This window comes from Chiloscyllium plagiosum, unplaced genomic scaffold (genome assembly GCF_037043375.1).
Source record: "Chiloscyllium plagiosum isolate Xiang-an unplaced genomic scaffold, Cpla_swu_hap1 HiC_scaffold_26, whole genome shotgun sequence".
Classification (NCBI taxonomy): domain Eukaryota; kingdom Metazoa; phylum Chordata; class Chondrichthyes; order Orectolobiformes; family Hemiscylliidae; genus Chiloscyllium; species Chiloscyllium plagiosum.
Window position 1 is genome coordinate 2,533,972 of NW_028270164.1, and position 25,432 is coordinate 2,559,403.

Here is a 25,432-nt window from a genome sequence, read left to right on the forward strand (position 1 = left end):
GTGTAGAGTCAGTCGGGCTGAATGGCTGTTAGGATTCTAAGATTCCTGTCTTGCTCATTATCCATCCTTCAATTAACATCAATTAATGGGTTATAACATCACTGTTTGTGGGAGCTTGCTCTGTACAATTTGGCCGCCATGGTTCCTACATTACAACAGGGACTAGTTGAAAGGATGCACTGCAGAAATTCACCAAGGCTCCTTAATGAACACCTTCCAAATCCACAACCTCTTCCATCTGGAAGAACAAGGACAGCAGATATACAGGAACATCCCCCACGTAAGTCTCTCCAAGCCACTCCTGATTTGGAAATATAATCACTGTTCCTCCACTGTTGCTGGGTCAGAATCCTGGAATTCCCTCCCCAATGGCATTGTGGGTCAACCCACAGCAGGTGGACTGCAGCGGTTCAAGGGGGCAGCTCACCCCCACCTTCTCAAGGGGCAACTAGGGACGGGGCAATAAACAGGCAAAAGTGGGTACTGCAGATGCTGGAGATTAGAGTCAAGATTCGAGTAGTGCTGGAAAAGCACAGCAGGCCAGGCAGCATCCAAGGAGTAGGGAAATCAACGTTTCGGGGAAAAGTCCTTCCTCAGAAATGAGGCTAAAAACACTGACCCAATCAGCATCACCCACATTCTATGCATGAGTTAGAGAAATGGGCAGCATGGTGGGGCATAACGGTGGCTCAGTGGTTAGCACTGCTGCCTCACAGTGCCAGGGACCCGGGTTCGATTCCAGCCTCAGGCGACTGTCTGTATGGAGTTTGCACATTCTCCCCGTGTCTGCGTGGGTTTCCTCCGGGTGCTCCGGTTTCCTCCCACAGTCCAAAGTTGTGCAGGTCAGGTAGATTGGTCATGCTAAATTGCCCATCGTGTCCAGGGGTGTGTAGGTGAGGTGCATTAGTCAGGGATAAATGTAGAGTAATAGGATATGGGAATGGGTCTGGGTTGGTTATCCTTCGAAGGGGTCAGTGCAGACTTGTTAAGCTGAAGGAGCTGTTTCCACACAGTAGGGATTCTATGATTCTATGAAAAAGTATTTCATTGGCTGTAAAGCACTTTCGGATGTCCCAAGGATGTGTATTCTGAATGTGACATGGCTGTGAGGACTATCATTGCCCTTCTAGGCCTCCCTATTCCTTAGAATGCCTGTGAGTGTTGCAAGCTTGGTCTTTCTCAGAGGCACCGCCCCACCCGATGCTGCTGGATTTGATGGTGCAGTCCCAAGCCTCCAGGCTGAGAGTTACCCACTTTCAGACGTGAGAAAAAGTCAAGACCATCAAGTGGCTGCTCAGCACAAATGCTGGGCTCCACCTACCCAAGATCTGAGCTCAGACAACAGCAGAAATCAATGACTGAAACTGCAGTGTACGTGTGTCTTTGTATATGAAACACTCATTGCTGATCACCTGAAATAACATATTCATGAAACTGTAACCAACCACAACCAGAGAAAGAATCAATGAGGAATTGATATTCCAACCCCAAAAATATGAAATGGGAAGTGTAGACTGTAATTAGTCTCTACCTGGCCTGTGGAGGGGCCCAGTCACCAATTTTCAACATGACTTTCACTATCTGAACACTAAACCATTGGATGGCTCAATTACCCACAACAGAGCCAACGTGAGTTCAATGCCAAGTGAAATCAAAGAATTGATCAATAAGAAGCATAACAGATGATGAGCAGGTTATTGAAACACAATTTATGACAAAAAAACGGCATGGCAGAAACAATTTCCACTCAGTCATACCATCGTCTTAGAATATTTCTCAATAATCTAATCAGCGTTCCTGGTTTGGCAATACACCTTCCAATGGAGAGAATAAACATTCTTCTCTGCAAGATATTCTTCCGAAGACCAACCTCACAGTCCTGCATCAGAGCACCGGATAATATATGAGGTACTTACAGTGTTCGGTGCCTGGACAGCAGGGTCAGTGAATCCCAGAATGTCGTCATTATAGCTGGACTCAAGGCTAATTATATCATCGATCACATCATCTATCTAGGAACAGAAAGGGCAGTTAACAAGGCAGTGAGTGGACTGCAGAGTATCGCTACCCCAATGATAACACACCAAACAAATACCAGAGCCATAGACACTTGTCTAAACCACATTTATGAAGGTACAATGACATGTAGGATGGCGATGGGCCATGGGAGAATGGATAAGCCTCATGAATTTGGATTTCTCATTAATTGGCAAAACCCTTGGACACCAAATGGTCAATACCTCTCGTACTGGATTCGAGCCAATGTTGAGCATGGCCATTGGACTGTTGGGAGCACTGTTTCCAGTCGAACTGGACATCACATGATCATTCCTCAGACCAGGGGAGACCGCTGACGGCTGGACAGGGTGGGAGTGTCCCATCGGCAGGGGTTGAGCAGCATACTTGTTCCCTAATGTAGTGGAGAGGTACTGCTTCACCTGCTGCCGCTGTGATTGCTGGATGTGATACTTTGTGGGATTCTCCAGATGAGTCTCGACCTGCAAGAGGAAGGATATTTGTCAGTACCTTTCAAAACAGTATCAGTGATGGTACTGAAATAGCAATACAATACAGCACTCCCTCCGCGCTGACCCTCCGACAGTGAGGCACTCCCTCCGCGCTGACCCTCCGACAGTGCGGCACTCCCTCCGCGCTGACCCTCCGACAGTGCGGCACTCCCTCCGCGCTGACCCTCCGACAGTGTGGCACTCCCTCCGCGCTGACCCTCCGACAGTGCGGCACTCCCTCCGCGCTGACCCTCCGACAGTGCGACACTCCCTCCGCGCTGACCCTCCGACAGTGCGACACTCCCTCCGCGCTGACCCTCCGAAAGTGCGACACTCCCTCCGCGCTGACCCTCCGACAGTGCGACACTCCTTCCGCGCTGACCCTCCGACACTCCCTCCGCGCTGACCTTCCTAAAGTGCGACACTCCCTTAGTACCATCCCTCTGACAGTGCAACACTCCCTCAGCAATGACCCTCACACAGCGCCTGTCCCCTCAGGACTGACCCTGAGACGGTCAGGTTCGATTGCATTCCCACTAATTTCAGACGCAAGTGCATGCAGTTACAGCTAGTAACAGAGAAAAGCAGAGAGTGAGAATGGCCAGGGGGCATAGAGAGAGAATGGCCAGGGGGCCCAGAGTGGGAATGGCCGGGGGGCCCAGAGTGCGAACGGCCGGGGGGCCCAGAGTGCGAACGGCCGGGGGGCCCAGAGTGGGAATGGGCCGAAGTGAGAATGGCCCGGAATGGGAATGGCAACTGTTTCAGAACCAGTGGTGTCCAGTCAGAGCACAGCACATAGAACGTTACAGTGCAGTACAGACTCTTCGGTCAATGTTGCACCAACCTGTGGAACCAATCTGAAGCCCATCTAACCTACACTATTCCATTCTTGTCCATATGCCTATCCAATGACCATTTAAATGCCCTTAAAGTTAGTGAACCATTGCAGGCAGTGCGTTCCACACCCCGACTACTCTCTGAGTAAAGAAACTACCTCTGACATCGGCCCAAATCTATCACCCCTCAATTTAAAGCTGTGTCCCCTTGTGCTAGCCATCACCATCCGAGGAAAAAGGATCTCCCTATCCATCCTATCTAACCCTTGATTATCTTATATGTCTCAATTAAGTCACCTCTCAACCTTCTTCTCTCTAACAAAAACAGCTCCAAGTCCCTCAGTCTTTCCTCATAAGACCTCCCCTCCATACCAGGCAACATCCTAGTAAATCTCCTCTGAACCCTTTCCACATCCTTCCTATAATACAGTGACCAGAACTATACACATACTCCAAGCATGGCCTCACCAGAGCTTTGTACAGCTGTAGTATGACCTCCTGGTTCTGAAACTCAATCCCTCTATTAGTAAAAGCTAACACACCATATGCCTTCTTAACAACCCTGTCAACCTGGGTGGCAACTTTCAGGGATCTATGCACATGGACACCGAGATCTCTCTGCTCATCTAACGACCAAGAATATTACCATTAGCCCAGTACTCTGCATTCCTGTTACTCCTTCCAAAGTGAATCACCTCACACTTTTCTCCATTAAACTCCATTTGCCACCTCTCAGCCCAGCTTTGCAGCTTATCTATGTCCCTCTGTAACCTACAACATCCTTCTGCACTATTCACAACTCTACCGACCTTAGTGTCATCTGCAGATTTACCAACCCATCCTTCCACGCCCTCATCCAGGTCATTTATAAAACCGACAAACAGCAGTGGACCCAAAACAAATCCTTGTGATAGGAGAAAGTGAGGTCTGCAGATGCTGGAGATCAGAGATGGAAATGTGTTGCTGGAAAAGCGCAGCAGGTCAGGCAGCATCTAGGGAACAGGAGAATCGACGTTTCGGGCATTAGCCTTGTGATACCCCACTAGCAACTGAACTCCAGGATGAATATTTCTCATCCACCATCATCCTCTGTCTTCTTTCAGCTAGTCAATTTCTGATCCAAACCACTAAATCGCCCTCAATCCCATGCCTTGGTATTTTGTGTAATAGCCTACCATGGGGAACCTTATCAAACGCCTTACTGAAATCCATATACACCACATCAACTGCTTACATTCAAGAAGTCAATAAGGTTTGAGAGTCACATATACACTTCACAAAACCATGTTGACTATCCTTAATCAACTTATTCCTCTCTAGATGATTATAAGTCCTATCTCTTATAACCCTTTCCAATACTTTACCCACAACTGAAGGCTCACTGGTCTATAATTACCAGGGTTGTCTCTACTCCCCTTCTTGAACAAGGGAACAACATATATCATCCTCCAGTTTTCTGGCACTATTCCTGTCGACAATGACAACATAAAAATCAAAGCCAAAGACTCGGCAATCTCCTCCCTGGCTTCTCAGAGAATCCTTGGATAAATCCCATCCGGCCCAGGGGATTTACCTATTTTCACACTTTTCAGAATTTCTACACCTCTGCCTTGTGAACCTCAATCCCGTCTAGTCTCAGCCTGTATCTCAGTATTCTCCTCAACAACATTGTCTTTTTCCAGTGTGAATACTGATGAAAAATATTCATTTCGCACTTCCCCATCTCCTCAGACTCCACGCACAACTTCCCACTGCTGTCCTTGACTGGCCCTAATCTTACCCTGGTCATTCTTTTACCCCTTATATTCCTATAGAAAGTTTTAGGGTTTCCCCTGATCCTATCCACCAACAACATCTCATGTCCTCTCCTAGCTCTTCTTAGCTCTCTCTTTAGGTCTTTCCTGGCTAACGTGTAACTCTCAAGCGCCCTAACTGAGCCATCACATCTCATCCTAACATGAGCCTTCTTCTTCCTCTTGACAACGGATTTAACTTCCTCAGTAAACCACGGCTCCCGCACTGGGAAGGAGAAGGAAGGGGCAAGTTCTTATAGAAAGACTGTAATGTCTATCTTTTTATTTTTAATTCTTATTTTCCTAACTTGTACTATGTATATCTGTAATGTGGTATGACTTTTAAAATTTTCTCTATATTTTGTACCTTAGATTTGTAATGAGGTATTTTATACCTTAGGGGGTGCCATGTCTTGGTGACATTGTATAGTTTTCCCTGTACAGTACTCCTTTTCATTTGTCATTTGAGTACACGTGACAATAAACCTAATTCTAAATTCAAAACAAGAGGAAGGGGAGACAGAAAAACTACCTTCTTCATGTGAGACACAATGAACTGTGCATATGATGGAGCTGGAGACTTGTTTGTTCGAAAAACAAGTTACTGCACAGTCAAATATTCCAAACACAAACTTCCTTCATAGCATTCAACCATCCCCTCCCCAGTCATTTCCGTGGTCACAAAAGTTCTCCATTTTATTTCTGAATCTCACCCTCTGATAAATCTGGCTTTGTCCTATTTCAGGAAATCAAGCTGCCTTTCATACAGAAAAAAACAATTGGACTCAGGACTGGACATCCAGTAAACTCAACAACAGCAAGTGAATCCTCCTGGTCCTGGGCTAACAGGAGGAGATCCACATCTACATTTATACAGAGAGCTTAAAAATCTGTCATTTAAATCTTCATCTGATACAGGGGGCTGGTCATCTTTTGGTAGTGGGAGAGAAAGTCATTGAGTGGTCATTGTAGAGGAACCATGCTCTCCCCATCCTGGAAGTGTTTGATTGGGACAAAGGAGAATAAAAATAAATTGGAGGCCTATTTAATGCCTGAGAAATGAAATTCCACATCACCATCATTTCTAGGAGGGTAGTCCACAGGAAGTAAGCAGAGTGTAACATGCTAACTGTGGGACAGTATCAGGATCAGTCATCAGTGAGACCGGAGACTGAGGTGGGGTGTGCTGGTTAGTGATTCTGTTCTGCAGAATTGATGGAATTATTGAATAGTCACAGTGCATAATGAGGCCATTCATCCCACCACATCTGCATCTGCTCTTCAAATGAGCATCATTACCTCCTGCCAATTGCCCACTTTCTCCGCATATTCTTGCACATTATTTTAATCTAAATAACCATCCAATGCCCATCTTGAATGCCTCAATTGACCCTGCCACCACCACCACCACATTTCCAGGCCATACATTCCACAGCCAAACAACTCGGTCGGTGAAAATTTTTTTTTTCTCACATCACACTTGCTCCTTCTGCCTGGCACTAAATCTCTGCCCTTGTTCCTTTGATGTGCAGGTACAGTTTCTCCCTGTCCACCTTATCCAGCTGGCTGATGATTTTTAACACCTCTATCCAATCTCCTGTCAACCTTCTCCTCTCCAAGGAGGACAGTCCCAACTTCTCCAATCTACCCTCAGCGCTAACGTTTCTGATTTCTGGAACCGTTCTGGTAAATCACTTTGGCGCTCTACTGCATTTACATTGCTCCTATAATGTGCAGCCCCATAGCTGTACAGAGTACACCGGCTGAGGTCTAACCAGTGTCTTGTACAATTTCAACATCACCTCCCTGTTCTTGTACTCCATGCCGCTATTATCAAAGCCTAGGAAGTGCTTTATTCACTGCTCTCTCTCTGACAAAGGAAATCAACAATTCCTGCTCACACTCTCTTCTTACGCTGTCTCTGTCCCTTACACTGCACCCAGTGTCCCATCCCTCTCTCCCGATCCCACCCTCTACTCCTGATCCCAATTCCACTCCCACCTCCTGTTGACCATGACATGGAAATGAGTGAATGTTTTATGCTTCCCGTGAGTCTGATTCCTTGTCCTGCCTCTCTGGCCTGGTGAATCACTCAGCCCCTCAAAGTGAAAAGGACTGACTTGTCCTCCCCTGCTCGTCACTGTCATGTTCTTAAACCCTTCTGCCTCCAGCCTGATCCCAGGCTCAGTCCTCTACATAGAGCCAGTGAGGCCTGCAGATCCTGATGAAAACTCCCAACCTGAAACATCGACTCCCCTGTTCCTCTGATGCTGATCGACTTGCTGTGTTTTTCCAGCTCCACACTGTCCTCTACACTACAGGTTAGAAGGTCAGAGTTCACAAAATACCACACTTGCTCAAAAAAATCACTCCCAATACGCCGTCATTTTACAGCTCATCGCAGAATTACTCTGGAGTTGGGAAGACTGAGTGCTCGGACTATTGCAAGCTGGACAGAGTCCTCTGTCCCCTGAACATAATTGCTGCATTGTCCCCCTCCCCCTGCCACTGCCACCAGGGTGTTGTTCCTGGTAAAACCAAGACACTGCACCACATCACCATGTTGCTGCTCGTGGCTTCTTCCTGCGCACACTGTGTTTATCAACGTAACAACCTGCTGGTAACAACTCAGTCAATGGACAGGAAATAATTCTGAAATGTTTCTGGCAGAGCATGTTGACAAAGTCAGTACTGGTTCCACCCTGAAGCTGCTGATGGGACACAGCAGCTCAGTCAATGTCAGAATCTGAAATACCCTCTGGAGAGGCATCAACCTCGCTTGCCCACAAACATCCCCTCCCTTTGCTCACAGGTGCCACCCTGTTGCATATTTCTATAAATCTGGATATTTTCAAAGCAGTACCAGTGAGGTGGCAGGGGTAGAGAAGTAGGGGTAGCAGGCATGGAGGAAGAAGAAGGATATAGTCCTGTCCCATATGGCCACTCCTGACCCCTCGTGGTATTACAAAGAGATTGAGGGGTTTCCGCTGATACTCTCTGGAGTTTAGAAGACTGACAGGAAATCTAATTGAGGTCAATAAGATGCTAAAGGGGGATTGACAAAGTCAACATAGAGAGGATGTTTTCTCTTGTGGGGTAATGTTGAACATGAGGTCATAATTTTGGGATAAGGTGGAGCAGATTTAAAACAGGGATGTGGAGGAGTTACTTCTCTCAAAGGGCCAGGGACCTGTGGAATTCACTCCCCCAGAGTGCGGTGGATGCTGGGACATTGAGTAAGTTTAAGGAGGAGGTAGGCAGACGTTTAATTAGTAACGGGGTGAAGGGTTATAGGGAGTAAGCAGGAAAGTCGAATTGATAGCAAGATCAGATCAACCATGATCGTATCAAATGCAGGCTCAAGGGGCTGAATGGCCTCCTCCTAGTTCTTCCCATCTCTCCAAGTGGCTGGCACTGGGTAAGAGTTATTTGTGGTAGTTCACTGCCACCTATCCACCTTTGTCCACAGCCTGGCTAAGGACAGAGTGTACACTATTGTTGAGTCTCTATAGGACAGGCACTGGTCTTAGATAACAAAAGGTTTGTTCTAGGGTAGCAATAGGTACAGTTAACCTGGGACTGACAGAATGGCTAGGATCTTGTGGAGCTGGTGCTGATACACCGGTTCCCTCTGACAGTGAGAGGAGAACTTACTGTGTCGACCCAGGAGGGTGTGTGACATCAGGAGGGTGTGTGACATCAGTACAAAGGGTGGAGCCAACATAACATCAACATTAACCTCTTCAGGACTATTACCTCATGCACCAAATGGAGGAGGTGAAACAGCAAAGGGGTTGGGTGGGGAGGAGGGGTGGGACATATTGTAGGGAAAAGATAGGGAGAGACAGATGAAGGGCAGGAAAAGGAGGAATGAGGGAGATGGAAATGGAGGAATGGGGGTTGCTAGGAATTAGTAAGTAGGAAGTGAGAGATGGTGAGGAAACATCCAGGTCCAATTCACTCAGATCCTCGCTCCCCCTCTCTGCCATGCTCCCTATCGAGAGTTAGATGGTGGTACTTCAAGGAGATAGACAGTTCTGGGAGGTGTGCAGACAGACATTCGACAGTACCTTTAGAACCTCCACAGGGACCTGCGGCCTGGGCTGGAAGACTGCAGTGTTGCTGACGTTAATGGCAGGTGTGGCAGTGACTGCCATGCGCTGCTGCATGTAATGCAAGGCTGCCTGCTGCTGCTGCTCCCTCTCTCGCTGCTCCTCCTGCTGCAGCTGCTCCCGCATTAGCTGCATGCGCAGTCCGGTGCGAGAAGACATTGCGAGCGAGGCTGGACTCGCACCTTCCCTTTCTGTCAGAACCAAATCCCTGCAAGATATACAGACAGCTATCACATCAGGAAGACTTTGCATTGAGAGATACAGCCTAACCTCCCACCCACTCCTCCATATTCACTACCCAGTGCACAACCCTTCCTTTCCGCCTTCCTCAGCCCTTCATCTCCCCTACACTCACAGTTCCACCATATAGTTTACTTTTCTCCACTCATGAAACTGACCCAGCAAGCCAATATGATCCAGACTCATACAAACAAGGAACGAGAGTAGGCCATTCTGTCCTTCCAGCCTGCTTCCCCCATTCAGATTTTAACCTTGACTCTATATTCTTGCAAACCTACCTCCCCAACCCCATACCCTTTCATCTCTCAACTCTCCTACATTCAACAATAAAACCCTCCCCCAGTCCACCCTCATGACAATTGGCACGGTCAATTAATGTAACTAAACATTCCAAAACTAGGGCAATAATGTGGGACAATTGTCCAAAATCACTCACTTCACTTTCACCGATAATTTCACTCGCTTAGATACCAGACAGCAGTAAACAGATCACACACAGGGGGTGAGGGAAGAGAATGGACTTTCTCATGGGAAGTTGCTCATATCAGATCACTTCCTCAATGAGAGGTCATGATCTGACAGGGACTGAGGGCTGTGATTAATATCATTAAATGTCAGTCTGAGGCACGCCATGAGCCCTGCACGTGACAGTCAGCAGAGTCCGATATATCCTCAACAAAACACAACCTGGCATGCAAGCGATGCCAACAACCAATTTCTGAATGTCAAAGTGGTTTACGGTTTACAACCCACTGCCAGCCCTCAGCCTTCTTCCAAGTGATTCAGATGATCAGAAAGAGGGAGATGGAGGAGACAAAACTGGCTCACACTGAATTCAGAGCCAAACACAAGAATTTATAGTTTTTAAAACGTCAGCAGAAACGTCCGAAATTCTGAGAGAAACAGAATGGAGGGGAGTACCCAGGCAGACTGACACCAGCTGAGACAAGGAATATCAGCCAGAGATCCAGTGTAATCCTGGAACCTCTGCAGACATGGACGGACCAGTTATATACTTTTAAAATCACTATCCTCATCACAGAGTTTAATATGTTCCCTGTCAGATTTCAGGGTAGGAGGGAGTGCTGGAAGGGGAAATATGCAGGCAGAACAGTCAGGTCATGGTGATGCCACAGGATGGAAGGAAAGAGCAGACATAATTCAGGGAATACTGTACCGCACTGCTATACACTGACAGACCTGTCCCCATCAGTACTGTACCCCAGCGTTACACAGTGACAGACCTGTCCCCCACCAGTACTGTACCCCACTGCTATACACTGACAGACCTGTCCCCACCAGTACTGTACCCCAGTGTTATACAGTGACAGACCTGTCCCCACCAATACTGTACCCCAGTGTTATACAGTGACAGACCTGTCCCCATCAATACTGTACCCCAGCGTTACACAGTGACAGACCTGTCCCCACCAGTACTGTACCCCACAGTTATACAGGGACAGACCTGGCCCCACCAGTACTGTACCCCAGTGTTATAGAGTGACAGACCTGTCCTCACCAGTACTGTACCCCAGCATTATACAGTGACAGACCTGTCCCCATCAGTACTGTACCCCAGCATTACACAGTGACAGACCTGTCCCCATCAGTACTGTACCCCAGCGTTACACAGTGACAGACCTGTCCCCCACCAGTACTGTACCCCACTGCTATACACTGACAAACCTGTCCCCACCAGTATTGTACCCAAGTATTATACAGTGACAGACCTGTCCCCACCCCAGTACTGTACCCCAGTGTTATACAGTGACAGACCTGTCCCCACCCCACTACTGTACCCCAGTGTTATACAGTGACAGACCTGTCCCCCACCAGTACTCTACCCCAGGGTTATACAGTGACAGACCTAGCCCCACCAGTACTGTACCCCAGTGCTATACAGTGACAGACCTGTCCCCGGAGTACTGTACCCCAGTGTTATACAGTGACAGAGCTGTCCCCACCCCAGTACTATACCCCAGTGTTATACAGTGACAGACCTATTCCCACCCCACTACTGTACCCCAGTGTTATACAGTGACAAACCTGTCCACACCCCAGTACTGTACCCCAGTGTTATACAGTGACAGACCTGTCCCCATCAATACTGTACCCCAGCGTTACACAGTGACAGACCTGTCCCCACCAGTACTGTACCCCACAGTTATACAGGGACAGACCTGGCCCCACCAGTACTGTACCCAGTGTTATAGAGTGACAGACCTGTCCCCACCAGTACTGTACCCCACAGTTATACAGGGACAGACCTGGCCCCACCAGTACTGTACCCCAGTGTTATACAGTGACAGACCTGCCCCCAGCAGTACTGTATCCCAGCGTTATACAGTGACAGACCTGTCCCCATCAGTACTGTACCCCAGCATTACACAGTGACAGACATGTCCCCATCAGTACTGTACCCCAGCGTTACACAGTGACAGACCTGTCCCCCACCAGTACTGTACTCCACTGCTATACACTGACAGACCTGTCCCCACCAGTACTGTACCCCAGTGTTATACAGTGACAGACCTGTCCCCATCAATACTGTACCCCCCTGTTATACAGGGACAGACCTGGCCCCACCAGTACTGTACCCCAGTGTTATACAGTGACAGACCTGTCCCCCACCAGTACTGTACCCCAGTGTTATACAGTGACAGACCTGTCCCCCACCAGTACTCTACCCCAGGGTTATACAGTGACAGACCTAGCCCCACCAGTATTGTACCCCAGTGTTATACAGTGACACACCTGGCCCTACCAGTACTGTACCCCAGTGCTATACAGTGACAGACCTGTCCCCTGAGTGCTGTACCCCAGTGTCACACAGTGACAGACCTGTCCCCACCAGTACTGTACCCCAGTGTTATACAGTGACAGACCTGTCCCCACCCCACTACTGTACCCCAGTGTTATACAGTGACAGACCTGTCCCCCACCAGTACTCTACCCCAGGGTTATACAGTGACAGACCTAGCCCCACCAGTACTCTACCCCAGTGTTATACAGTGACAGACCTGTCCCCTGAGTACTGTACCCCAGTGTTATACAGTGACAGACCTGTCCCCACCCCAGTACTGTACCCCAGTGTTATACAGTGACAGACCTGTCCCCACCCCACTACTGTACCCTAGTGTTATACAGTGACAGACCTGTCCCCCACCAGTACTCTACCCCAGGGTTATACAGTGACAGACCTAGCCCCACCAGTACTCTACCCCAGTGTTATACAGTGACAGACCTGTCCCCTGAGTACTGTACCCCAGTGTTATACAGTGACAGACCTGTCCCCACCCCAGTACTGTACCCCAGTGTTATACAGTGACAGACCTGTCCACACCCCAGTACTATACCCCACTATTATACAGTGACAGACTTGTCCCCACCAGTAATGTACCCCAGTGTTATACAGTGACAGACCTGTCCCCATCAATACTGTACCCAAGTATTATACAGTGACAGACCTGTCCCCACCAGTACTGTACCCCAGTGTTATACAGTGACAGACCTGTCCCCCACCAGTACTGTACCCCAGTGTTATACAGTGACAGACCTGTCCCCACCAGTACTGTACCCCAGTGTTATACAGTGACAGACCTGTCCCCCACCAGTACTCTACCCCAGGGTTATACAGTGACAGACCTAGCCCCACCAGTACTCTACCCCAGTGTTATACAGTGACAGACCTGTCCCCTGAGTACTGTACCCCAGTGTTATACAGTGACAGACCTGTCCCCACCCCAGTACTGTACCCCAGTGTTATACAGTGACAGACCTGTCCCCACCCCACTACTGTACCCTAGTGTTATACAGTGACAGACCTGTCCCCACCCCACTACTGTACCCCAGTGTTATACAGTGACAGACCTGTCCCCCACCAGTACTCTACCCCAGGGTTATACAGTGACAGATCTAGCCCCACCAGTACTCTACCCCAGTGTTATACAGTGACAGACCTGTCCCCTGAGTACTGTACCCCAGTGTTATACAGTGACAGACCTGTCTCCACCCCAGTACTGTACCCCAGTGTTATACAGTGACAGACCTGTCCCCACCCCACTACTGTACCCCAGTGTTATACAGTGACAGACCTGTCCCCCACCAGTACTCTACCCCAGGGTTATACAGTGACAGACCTAGCCCCACCAGTACTCTACCCCAGTGTTATGCAGTGACAGACCTGTCCCCTGAGTACTGTACCCCAGTGTTATACAGTGACAGACCTGTCCCCACCCCAGTACTGTACCCCAGTGTTATACAGTGACAGACCTATCCCCACCCCACTACTGTACCCCAGTGTTATACAGTGACAGACCTGTCCCCATCAATACTCTACCCAAGTATTATACAGTGACAGACCTGTCCCCACCAGTACTGTACCCCAGCGTTACAGTGACAGACCTGTCCCCACCAGTACTGTACCCCACAGTTATACAGGGACAGACCTGGCCCCACCAGTACTGTACCCCAGTGTTATAGAGTGACAGACCTGTCCCCACCAGTACTGTACCCCACAGTTATACAGGGACAGACCTGGCCCCACCAGTACTGTACCCCAGTGTTATAGAGTGACAGACCTGTCCCCACCAGTACTGTACCCCACAGTTATACAGGGACAGACCTGGCCCCATCAGTACTGTACCCCAGTGTTATACAGTGACAGACCTGCCCCCAGCAGTACTGTATCCCAGCGTTATACAGTGACAGACCTGTCCCCATCAGTACTGTACCCCAGCATTACACAGTGACAGACATGTCCCCATCAGTACTGTACCCCAGCGTTACACAGTGACAGACCTGTCCCCCACCAGTACTGTACTCCACTGCTATACACTGACAGACCTGTCCCCACCAGTACTGTACCCCAGTGTTATACAGTGACAGACCTGTCCCCATCAATACTGTACCCCCCTGTTATACAGGGACAGACCTGGCCCCACCAGTACTGTACCCCAGTGTTATACAGTGACAGACCTGTCCCCCACCAGTACTGTACCCCAGTGTTATACAGTGACAGACCTGTCCCCCACCAGTACTGTACCCCAGTGTTATACAGTGACAGACCTGTCCCCCACCAGTACTCTACCCCAGGGTTATACAGTGACAGACCTAGCCCCACCAGTATTGTACCCCAGTGTTATACAGTGACACACCTGGCCCTACCAGTACTGTACCCCAGTGCTATACAGTGACAGACCTGTCCCCTGAGTGCTGTACCCCAGTGTCACACAGTGACAGACCTGTCCCCACCAGTACTGTACCCCAGTGTTATACAGTGACAGACCTGTCCCCACCCCACTACTGTACCCCAGTGTAATACAGTGACAGACCTGTCCCCCACCAGTACTCTACCCCAGGGTTATACAGTGACAGACCTAGCCCCACCAGTACTCTACCCCAGTGTTATACAGTGACAGACCTGTCCCCATCAATACTGTACCCCCCTGTTATACAGGGACAGACCTGGCCCCCACCAGTACTGTACCCCAGTGTTATACAGTGACAGACCTGTCCCCCACCAGTACTGTACCCCAGTGTTATACAGTGACAGACCTGTCCCCCACCAGTACTGTACCCCAGTGTTATACAGTGACAGACCTGTCCCCCACCAGTACTCTACCCCAGGGTTATACAGTGACAGACCTAGCCCCACCAGTATTGTACCCCAGTGTTATACAGTGACACACCTGGCCCTACCAGTACTGTACCCCAGTGCTATACAGTGACAGACCTGTCCCCTGAGTGCTGTACCCCAGTGTCACACAGTGACAGACCTGTCCCCACCAGTACTGTACCCCAGTGTTATACAGTGACAGACCTGTCCCCACCCCACTACTGTACCCCAGTGTTATACAGTGACAGACCTGTCCCCCACCAGTACTCTACCCCAGGGTTATACAGTGACAGACCTAGCCCCACCAGTACTCTACCCCAGTGTTATACAGTGACAGACCTGTCCCCTGAGTACTGTACCCCAGTGTTATACAGTGACAGACCTGTCCCCACCCCAGTACTGTACCCCAGTGTTATACAGTGACAGACCTATCCCCACCCCACTACTGTACCCCAGTGTTATACAGTGACAGACCTGTCCACACCCCAGTACTGTACCCCACTATTATACAGTGACAGACTTGTCCCCCACCAGTAATGTACCCCAGTGTTATACAGTGACAGACCTGTCCCCATCAATACTGTACCCAAGTATTATACAGTGACAGACCTGTCCCCACCATACCGTCCGCCAGCGTTACACAGTGACAGACCTGTCCCCACCAGTACTGTACCCCACAGTTATACAGGGACAGACCTGGCCCCACCAGTACTGTACCCCAGCGTTATACAGTGACAGACCTGTCCCCATCAGTACTGCACCCCAGCATTACACAATGACAGACCTGTCCCCATCAGTACTGTACCCCAGCGTTACACAGTGACAGACCTGTCCCCCACCAGTACTGTACCCCACTGCTATACACTGACAGACCTGTCCCCACCAGTACTGTACCCCAGTGTTATACAGTGACAGACCTGTCCCCATCAATACTGTAACCCACTGTTATACAGGGACAGACCTGGCCCCACCAGTACTGTACCCCAGTGTTATACAGTGACAGACCTGTCCCCCACCAGTACTGTACCCCAGTGTTATACAGTGACAGACCTGTCCCCACCAGTACTGTACCCCAGTGTTATACAGCGACAGACTTGTCCCTCACCAGTACTGTACCCCAGTGTTATACAGTGACAGAGCTGTTCCCACCAGTACAGTACCCCAGTGTTATACAGTGACAGAGCTGTTCCCACCAGTACAGTACCCCAGTGTTATACAGTGACAGACCTGTCCCCCACCATTACTGTACCCCAGTGTTATACAGCGACAGACCTGTCCCCACCAGTACTGTATCCGTGTTATACAGCGACAGACCTGTCCCCCACCAGTACTGTACCCCAGTGTTATACAGCGACAGACTTGTCCCTCACCAGTACTGTACCCCAGTGTTATACAGTGACAGAGCTGTTCCCACCAGTACAGTACCCCAGTGTTATACAGTGACAGAGCTGTTCCCACCAGTACAGTACCCCAGTGTTATACAGTGACAGACCTGTCCCCCACCATTACTGTACCCCAGTGTTATACAGCGACAGACCTGTCCCCACCAGTACTGTATCCGTGTTATACAGCGACAGACCTGTCCCTCACCAGTACAGTACCCCAGCGTTATACAGTGACAGACTTGTCCCCACCAGTACTGTACCCCACTGCTATACACTGACAGACCTGTCCCCACCAGTACTGTACCCCAGCGTTATACAGTAACAGACCTGACCTCACCAGTACTGTACCCCAGTGTTATACAGTGACAGACCTGGCCCCACCAGTACTGTACCCCAGTGTTATACAGTGACAGACCTGGCCCCACCAGTATTGTACCCCAGTGTTATACAGGGACAGACCTGTCCCCACCAGTATTGTACCCCAGTGTTACACAGTGACAGACCTGTCCCCACCAGTACTATACCCCAGTGTTATACAGTGACAGACCTGTCCCCATCAATATTGTATCCCAGTATTATACAGTGACAGATCTGTCCCCACCAGTACTGTATGCCAGCGTTACACAGTGACAGACCTGTCCCCCACCAGTACTGTACCCCAGCGTTACACAGTGACAGACCTGTCCCCCACCAGTACTGTACCCCATGGTTATACAGGGACAGATCTGTCTGCATTATGATTGTTGCGAATGCTTCTGCCATATCTTTTGCACTGATGTGTTCAGCTCCCCATCAGGGAGGATGGGGATATTTATGGAGCCTCCTCCTCCAGTGAGTTATTTAGTTTTCCACCACCATACATGACTGGAAGTGGCAGGACTGCAGAGCTTAGGTCTGACCCATTGATAGAGCTAAGTATTCCCATAACCAATCACATGCTGCCTATGCTGTTTGGCGTGCAAGTAGTCCTGTTTGGTAGCTTCGTCAGGTTGACCCCGCAATCTCAGGTTCCTCATCATCAACCAACCACACCGCCCGTGGTCGACTACTTCAACTCTCCCTCTCACTCTGCCGAGGACATGCAGGTCCTGGGCCTCCTCCACCGCTGCTCCCTCACCACCTGACGCCTGGAGGAAGAACGCCTCATCTTCCGCCTGAGAACACTTCAACCCCAGGGCATCAATGTGGACTTCACCAGTTTCCTCATTTCCCCTCACCATCCCTCCCCGCCTACGACCTGTCCTACCTGTTCATCTTCCTTCCCAGCTATCCACTCCATGTTCCTCTCTGACCAATGACCTTTACCCCCACCTCCCATTGCACTCTCAGCTACCTTCCCCCCCAGCCCCACCCCTCTCCCATTTATCTCTCCACCCCCTTGGTTCACAGACTCATTCCTGATGAAGGGTTATTGCCCGAAACATCGATTTTCCTGCTCCTCGGATATTTCTGACCTGCTGTGCTTTTCCAGCACCACACTCTTGACTCATCTTCAGATATGCCTAGTGCTGCCCTCCTGCACACTCCATTGAACCAGGATCAATCCCTTGGCTTAATGGTAATGGTTGAGTAGGGGATGAGGTTACAGATTGTGCTGGAGTACAGTTCTGCTGCTGTTGGTGACCCACAGCACCTCATGGATGCCAAATCTTGAGTTGCTAGATCTGTTTGAAGTCTGGCACGGTGATGGTGCCACACAACACGATGGAGGGTGTTCTCAATGTGAAGGTGGGAATGCGGTGGTCACTCTTACCGATACTGTCATGGACAGATGCATCTGCAGCTGGCAGGTTGGTAAGCATAAAGTCAGGTATGTTTTTCCCTCTTGTTGGTTCCGTCACCACCTGCTGCAAACCCAGTCTAGCAGCGATGTCCTTTAGGATCCGACCAGCTCGGTCAGTAGTAGTACTGCTGCTGAGTCACTTTTGGTTGTGGACATTGAAATCCCCCACCCAGAGTACATGTTGTGTCCTTGTCATTCTCAGCGTTTCCTCCAAATGGTGTTTAACATGGAGGAGTACTGATTCATCAGCCAAGGGAGGATGGTCCAAGAGGTTTCCTTGCCCATGTTTAACCTGAAGCCATGAGACTTCCTGGGATCCATTTTCAATGTTGAGGACTCCCAGAGCAATTCCCTCCCGACTGTAACCAACTGTGCCAGTCCCTCTGCTGAGTGTGTCCTGCTGGTGAGACAGAACATATCGCGGGATGGTGATGGTGGTGACTGGGACACTGTCTGTACGGTCTGATTCTGAGTGTACGACTGTGTCAGGCTGTTGCTCGATTAGTCTGAGAGAGAGGTCTCCCCATGTTGGCACTAGGCCCCAGATGTTAGTAAAGAGGGCTTCACAGGGTCGACTGGGCTATTTGTGCCGATGTCATTTTGGATACCAGGTAGTCTGGCAGTTTTCATTCCTTATTTGAGACTTGTTAGCAATTTATACAACTGAGTAGCTTGCTGGGCCGTTTGAGAGGGCAGTCATGAGTCAAACACATTGCTGAGAATTTAGAGTCACACGTAGAGTCACTTGTCAGTTTTTGATCACAACTCGGGTCAGGACACTTCCAATGCAGATCCAAGATTTTCTTCAGGATTTCTGCTGGCGCCACTCTTCCCAGTGGTACCACAAATCCTGGGTGGTAAAACATTTCAACACCACCTCTCTAATTTTTCTACTTACTTCCAAATCTATGTTTCCCTGACTGCTGAACTCTCCATGGACAGAAACAGCTCCTTCTCTCCACCCTATCTCTCCTCTTATAATCCCATTCTATTCAACTAAACCTTCCTAGGAGCTCCCTCCCTAAGCGCATTGTGGGTATCCCTACAGCCCATGGTCTGCAGCAGTTCAAGGGGTAGCTCACCCTCACCTTCTCAAGGTCAACTAGGGATGGGCAATAAATGCTGACCCTGCGAAAAGAACATTCCATGAGAATACAGGAAAGTCCATCTGTGTTCCAGCTCCTTGTCATTACTAATGGATACTGGGGACATTTGCACCAAGGTTTGGCTGTTAATTGCCAACTGTCACTCCACTCTGATACATTGCTGCAGTGCTGCAAGACAGGAAATCAGTCATTGAATTGTACTCCAATGGATAGGTTGATGGCTCAAATGGAAATACACAAATATGAATTATTACTCTTATGAAGAAGCAGCTGCAGAGTAACCAAGTCTGGAATTCAATAGTCAAGAATATTCAATGTTCTGGAAGACAAGGCAAAATGGAAAATGAAAGCAGCGATGCAGCTCTTTCATGGCTTTGGGACAATTCCCAAATATGGCTTCCTCCCCTTCCTATTCCTTATTTCCACTCAAACTAATTCCACATCACAATCTGTTGCATCTACAGAACTACTCACCGCCTCAGTAATATGCTCCTTTATTAACAATGCTCCCCCACCTCATTTTCCTTCTCAAGACCAAGTTACTGCAGATGCTGGAATCTGTACTGAAAACAACAAATGCTGGAGATCAGAGCAGGTCAGACAGTATCCATGGAGAGAGAGCAAGCTAACGTTCCGAGTCTCAATGTCTCTTCATCTGAGCGGAAATAAGGAATAAGAAAGGGGAGAAGGCCATGTGTGGGAACTGTCTCAAAGCCATAAAAGAGCTGCATCGCTGTAGGACAAAGAACAAGTCAGGAAATAAGGGAGGCATGTAAGAAGGGCACTACAGTTATCATGAGTGATTTTAATTTGCATATTGACTGGACAAATCAGATGAGCAAGGCTAACATGGAAGACAATTTGTAATGTACATCCAGGATTGTTCCTTAGAGCAGTATGTTGCAGAATCTACACGGGAACAGGCGGTTTTAAATCTTGGTATGTTTAACAAGCGAGGATTAATAAGAAATCTCATAGTTAAGGATACTTTGGGAATGAGCGATCACAACATGGCGGAATTACAGATTCAGTTTGACAAGAGTTACTCAGGTCTCCAACCAATCCCCTCGACCTAAATCAGGACGATTTCAGAAGTAGGAAGAAAGAACTGTCTAAAGCAGGCTAAGAAAATAAATAAAGGGAAAGAGCAGCCGGAGATGTAAGGAAGATAATTCATTGCACTCAGCAAAAGTTTATTCCGGTCAAACACAAGGATGGCGTGGGTGGCTCAGTGGTTAGCACTGCTGCCTCACAGCACCAGGGACCTGGGTTCAATTCCCGCCTCGGGTGACTGTCTGTGTGGAGTTTGCACATTCTCCCTGTGTCTGCGTGGGTTTCCTCCAGGTGCTCCAGTTTCCTCCCACAGTCACAAAGATGTGCAGTTCAGATGGATTGGCCGTGCTAAATTGCCCGTAGCGTTAGGTGCATTAGTCAGGGGTAAATATAGGGTGGGGGAATGGGTTACTCTTCAGAACGTCAGTGTGGACTTGTTGGGCCAAATGGCCTGTTTCCATTCTGTCGGGATTCTAATCTAATCAGACCTGGTGAGAAGAATAAACCACCCGTGGTTAACAAAGACAAAGACAATCAAAAAGCGTCCAATCAGAAACAAAGCCAAACAGAGCGGCAAAACTCATGCTGACCAGAGGATGGGCAACCAGCAGCAGATGATTAATTTGTGAAAAAGAGAGGGCGAAAAAGCTGATAGTGAAAGTAAATTGTCAAGAAATATAAAAACAAACAGCAAAGGCTTTTATGGGTACATAAAAAGAAAGTAGCATGAGGACGGGACCTTGGAGGATGTGACTGGGGGATTGATAACAAGGAACAGGGAAATGGCATATAATTTAAACCAATACTTTGTATAAACTTTCAGAGTAGAGGACACTTTAAACATCTCAAAGATGTCAGATACACAAGGTGCTAATGGGCGGAAAGGTCTTCTAACAGTCTTTATAATGCGGGACAAAGTATTTGACAAACCAATGGATGTGAAGGCAAACATGTCACCAGGATCCAATGTCCGGCAACCAAAGGTTTTAAAGAGTTTCACTGCAAATAGTGGAATTAAAATATCCCACAATTCTCAGAATTCAGGGAGGGTTCCAGTCAATTGGAAAACTGCTAAAAGTGATGCTCTTGTTCAAGATGGGAGGGAGACAGAAAGCAGGAAACTCTAGGCCAGTTAATCTAACATCTATCATTGAGAAAACGCTGAGGCCATAAGCAAGGAAAGAAAATAGCAGGATATTTTAAAAAGATTAATGCAATCTAATAGAGCAAAAATTAACTGATCTTTTTCAAGTTGGAAGACACAACTCGGAGAATGCCATAACGATTAATCCTAGGGGCTTCAATTATGGACTAAGGACAGAGCGCAATGTGTTTAAGTTTTGTTAGGAAATCAAAGACAGACTATTAGTTAAATGGAGAGAGACTCTCAAAAAGTACGATATCTGGATGTTCTTATGAATGAAACACAAAATGTTAGTATGCAGGTGCACCAAGTATTAAGAAGGAAAATGTAATTTGACCTGGGTTGCGAGGCTGTTGGAGGTTACAAACAGGGAGTACCTGTTACAACTGTCCAATATGTTGGGGAGGTCACAGCTGGAATACGGAGTAGAGCTTTGGTCACTGTATTAACTGGCAAAGGAGGCTGTTCAAAAGAGATTCCGAGGCTGATTCCTAGGATGAAGGAGTTGGCTTATTAATGCCAAACAGGTTAAGCCTCTCTTCATGAGCAAAATAAGAGTGACCTGAATGAAACATGCAAGATTCTGAGGGGCCTTGACAGGGTAGGTGGTGAGAAGATGTTTCAACTAGTCAGGGAATCTTCAAGTAGGGACATAGTTATAGAATAAGGTGACATTCATTTAAAACTGAGATGAGAAGGTATTTCTCATGGGTAGGGAATGTCTGGAGTTCTCTACCCCCAAGAGTATTGGAGGCTGGATCACTGAAAGTATTTAAAGAGAATGTAGACAGATTGTTGAAATATCAGGGAGTTAAGGCTAAAATGAGCTAATGGAAGTAAATCGAATGAAAGAGAATGAATGAAAGAGATGTTAAGGCCTGGGAGAGATCAGCCAAGATTCTATGGAATAGCAGGACAGGTTTAAGGGACTGAATGGCCTACTCCTGCTCCTATTTCTTACGATTTTATTTTCTTCATGCAATGGATCAGTGCTCGAAGAAAAAAGTATTTTGCATACGGGACCCAGTGAGAGAGAGAGGAGAGATGTGAGATGTAAATGAACCACAGGGTGGCAAACATGAATGGACAGTCAGTGCCTAACTGGTGTGAACTGCACGGACTGATTCAGCTCAGCAAGAGGGTTATTGCACAGGGGAAATGTTCAGCAAACCACAGGCTGTATTTTTATCATCCTCAACAACTTGTTCCCTTTTTGATTTTGTTCAACATGAACTGAACTGACTGCAATAAAACCACAAAATAATTGCACAAACTTTAAAGTCAGAAATTAAAAAAAAATCGATCAGGCAAATCATTTTGAACCTACCTCAATCCCTTGCAATGTTCCTCACCATCCTCACTCACACTCTGGCCCATTACACAGCAGCCAATATGCACACAACAAGATCCCAAAAATGCAACTTAGATCAGGGCACCAGGAAGACCTCCTCTCATTTCATTCCAAGCAGACAGAGCCTCAGTTTAACATCTCCCTCAGTATAACATCTCCCTCAGTATACCACTGCATTGTTAAGGCTGGATTATGACCCCAGGTATTTGGAGAAGGATTTAAACTGCTTCCCCCCCCCCCCCACCCCCAAATGTCTGACACAGTGGTGAGAGTGCTTACCACACAACCACAGCTGACTCCTGTGCACTGATTAACTCCAGTCAATGTAAAGTGGATTTGTCACATTTTCCAAGGACACACACACACTCACTACAGTGGTTCAGCGGTTAGCACTGCTGCCAGGGCGCCAGGGACCCGGGTTCGATTCCTGTCTCGGGCGGCTGGAGTTTACACATTCTCCCAGTGTCTGCTTGGGTTTCCTCCGGGTGCTCCGGTTTCCTCCCACAGTCCAAAGATGTGCAGGTTAGGTAAATTCCTGAAGAAGGGCTTATGCCCGAAACGTCGATTCTCCTGTTCCTTTGATGCTGCCTGATCTGCTGCGCTTTTCCAGCAACACATTTTTAAGCTCTGATCTCCAGCATCTGCAGTCCTCACTTTCTCCTAGGTAAATTGGCCATGATAAATTGCCCATAGTGTTAGGTGGTTTAGTCAGGGGTAAATATGGGGTGGGGTTCTGAGTGGGTTGCTGTTCGGACGGTCGGTGTGGACTTGTTGGGCTGAAGGGTCTGCATCCATTCTGAGGGAATGTAATCTAACTATATAGTTATTTTGGGACCAACCTGTGGAATTGACATCAAAGCCTTGCCATAATTGTAGTGAATGGTGGAGCAGGCTCAAGGGGTTGAATGGCCTCCTTCAGCTTCTGTTTCTAATGGAAGCTGTGTTTAAGAGCTTTGGACAGCAAACACAGGTTGGAGGTTGAGCATTAGTTGGTAACATCAAATACGGATTAAGCTGGAAAGGGTTGACACTGTGTCTTTGAAAAGGGACAGAGGAGATACCAGAGCAGACGGAATCGCTACAAGGTGGACCAGCACAAAGGTTAGAGCGAGAGGGAGAATGGTCTGCAGTCTACTTGAAATAGGGTCTCGAAATCAGAGGGCTTCCCAGTGAGATCAGAGGCAAAGCAGCAGAGGAGGCCATTCAACCCTTCCCAACTGTGCTGGCTCTCAGCTATCATATTCACCCCACTCACCTTATTCTTTCCCCATTGCCCTCCAAATGTTTCTAATTTAAGTTATTTCTCCCATTCCTTTTTTGAATACTTTAATCGAAACTTCCTCCACTGCTCTTTCAGGCAATGCGTTTGGGTGGGGTGAGAGAGTCAGTTTCAGATCTTAGTGGGGAGGTGGGTTCAGCTGAGGGGATTTCATGGTGTGTATAAGGGGAGGGGATAGTGCCAGACACAGCTGAACTACTGCTGTTCTTCTTTAATGGCTAACTACATCCATAAAGCACATCATTAATGAGCAAGGCTCAATAACGTACAACTGCCAGCAGATAAACACTGAGCCCGGGTTCTAGACATCTCTGTAATTTGGGTTCATGTATATTGACTCCAGATATCCCCATACTCGTCACCTCCAAAAGGAACAAGTAAATTTCTTACTATTGGATGGACGTTCAGTGAAATCCTGCATCATGCACAACTCCCACCAATTGCTACAACATAATCAACACCTACACAGTCAAGAATCTGCAGCAAAATATTTAGAGATTGAAAGGTCAAAGCGGAGCCCATCAATCTGCAATTTTGAAAAGTTGTACCTCAGCAGATAGCAGTAAAGACACTATTAATGGTCAAAGCTAGTTCTGATCATCTCTTAACACAGAGGCTAGGAATCCTGTAGCAAATAATTCACCTCCTGACTGAGTCCCCAAAGTCTGTCCACCATCTTGCAAGGCACAAGTCAGGAGTGTGCTGGAAAACTCCCCACCTGCCTGGATGGGGGCAGCTCCAATAACACTCAAGAAGCTTGACACCATCCAGTACAAAGCAGCCCCCACTTGGTTGGCACCACATCCACAAACATCCCCTCCCTCCACCACCAACACTTAGTAGCATCTACACAAATCCACCAAAGATCCACACAGCATCTCCCAAACTCACAATTACTTCCATCTAGAAGGACAAGGGCAGCAGATACATAGGAACACCATCACCTTTACATTCCCCTCCAAGCCACTCACCTTCCTGACTTGGAAATACTGTATATTGCTGTACCTTCAATGTCACTGGGTCAAATTCCTGAAATGACCTCCCTAACGGCATTGTGGGTCTGCCTATAGCAGTTGGACTGCAGCAGTTCAAGACAGTAGTTCACCCCCACCTTCTCAAAGGGCAACTAGGGACGGGCAATAAACAGTGACCCAGCCAACAACAGCCACATCCCATGTGTGAATAAAAATATTGCAAAATTATCTGATGGAGCGGTAAACCATGCA

General features: G+C 48.1%; 1 protein-coding gene across 10 annotated transcripts in view; it reads right to left on the minus strand.

Annotated features, from left to right (window-relative positions):
• tfeb (transcription factor EB) overlaps nucleotides 1-25,432 on the minus strand; it is a 137,726-nt gene that overhangs the window by 37,820 nt on the left and 74,474 nt on the right. For 8 of the 10 annotated variants that reach the window (XM_087973414.1, XM_087973415.1, XM_087973413.1 and 5 more), the window contains 3 exons: nucleotides 9,207-9,456; nucleotides 2,241-2,498; nucleotides 1,917-2,012 (listed from right to left, as the gene is read on the minus strand). In XM_087973414.1, coding sequence (XP_087829540.1) covers nucleotides 1,917-2,012; nucleotides 2,241-2,498; nucleotides 9,207-9,456 — 604 coding nt within the window. The remainder of the gene's footprint in view (nucleotides 1-1,916; nucleotides 2,013-2,240; nucleotides 2,499-9,206; nucleotides 9,457-25,432) is intronic. The other 2 variants (XM_087973411.1, XM_087973410.1) reach the window with 1 other exon arrangement.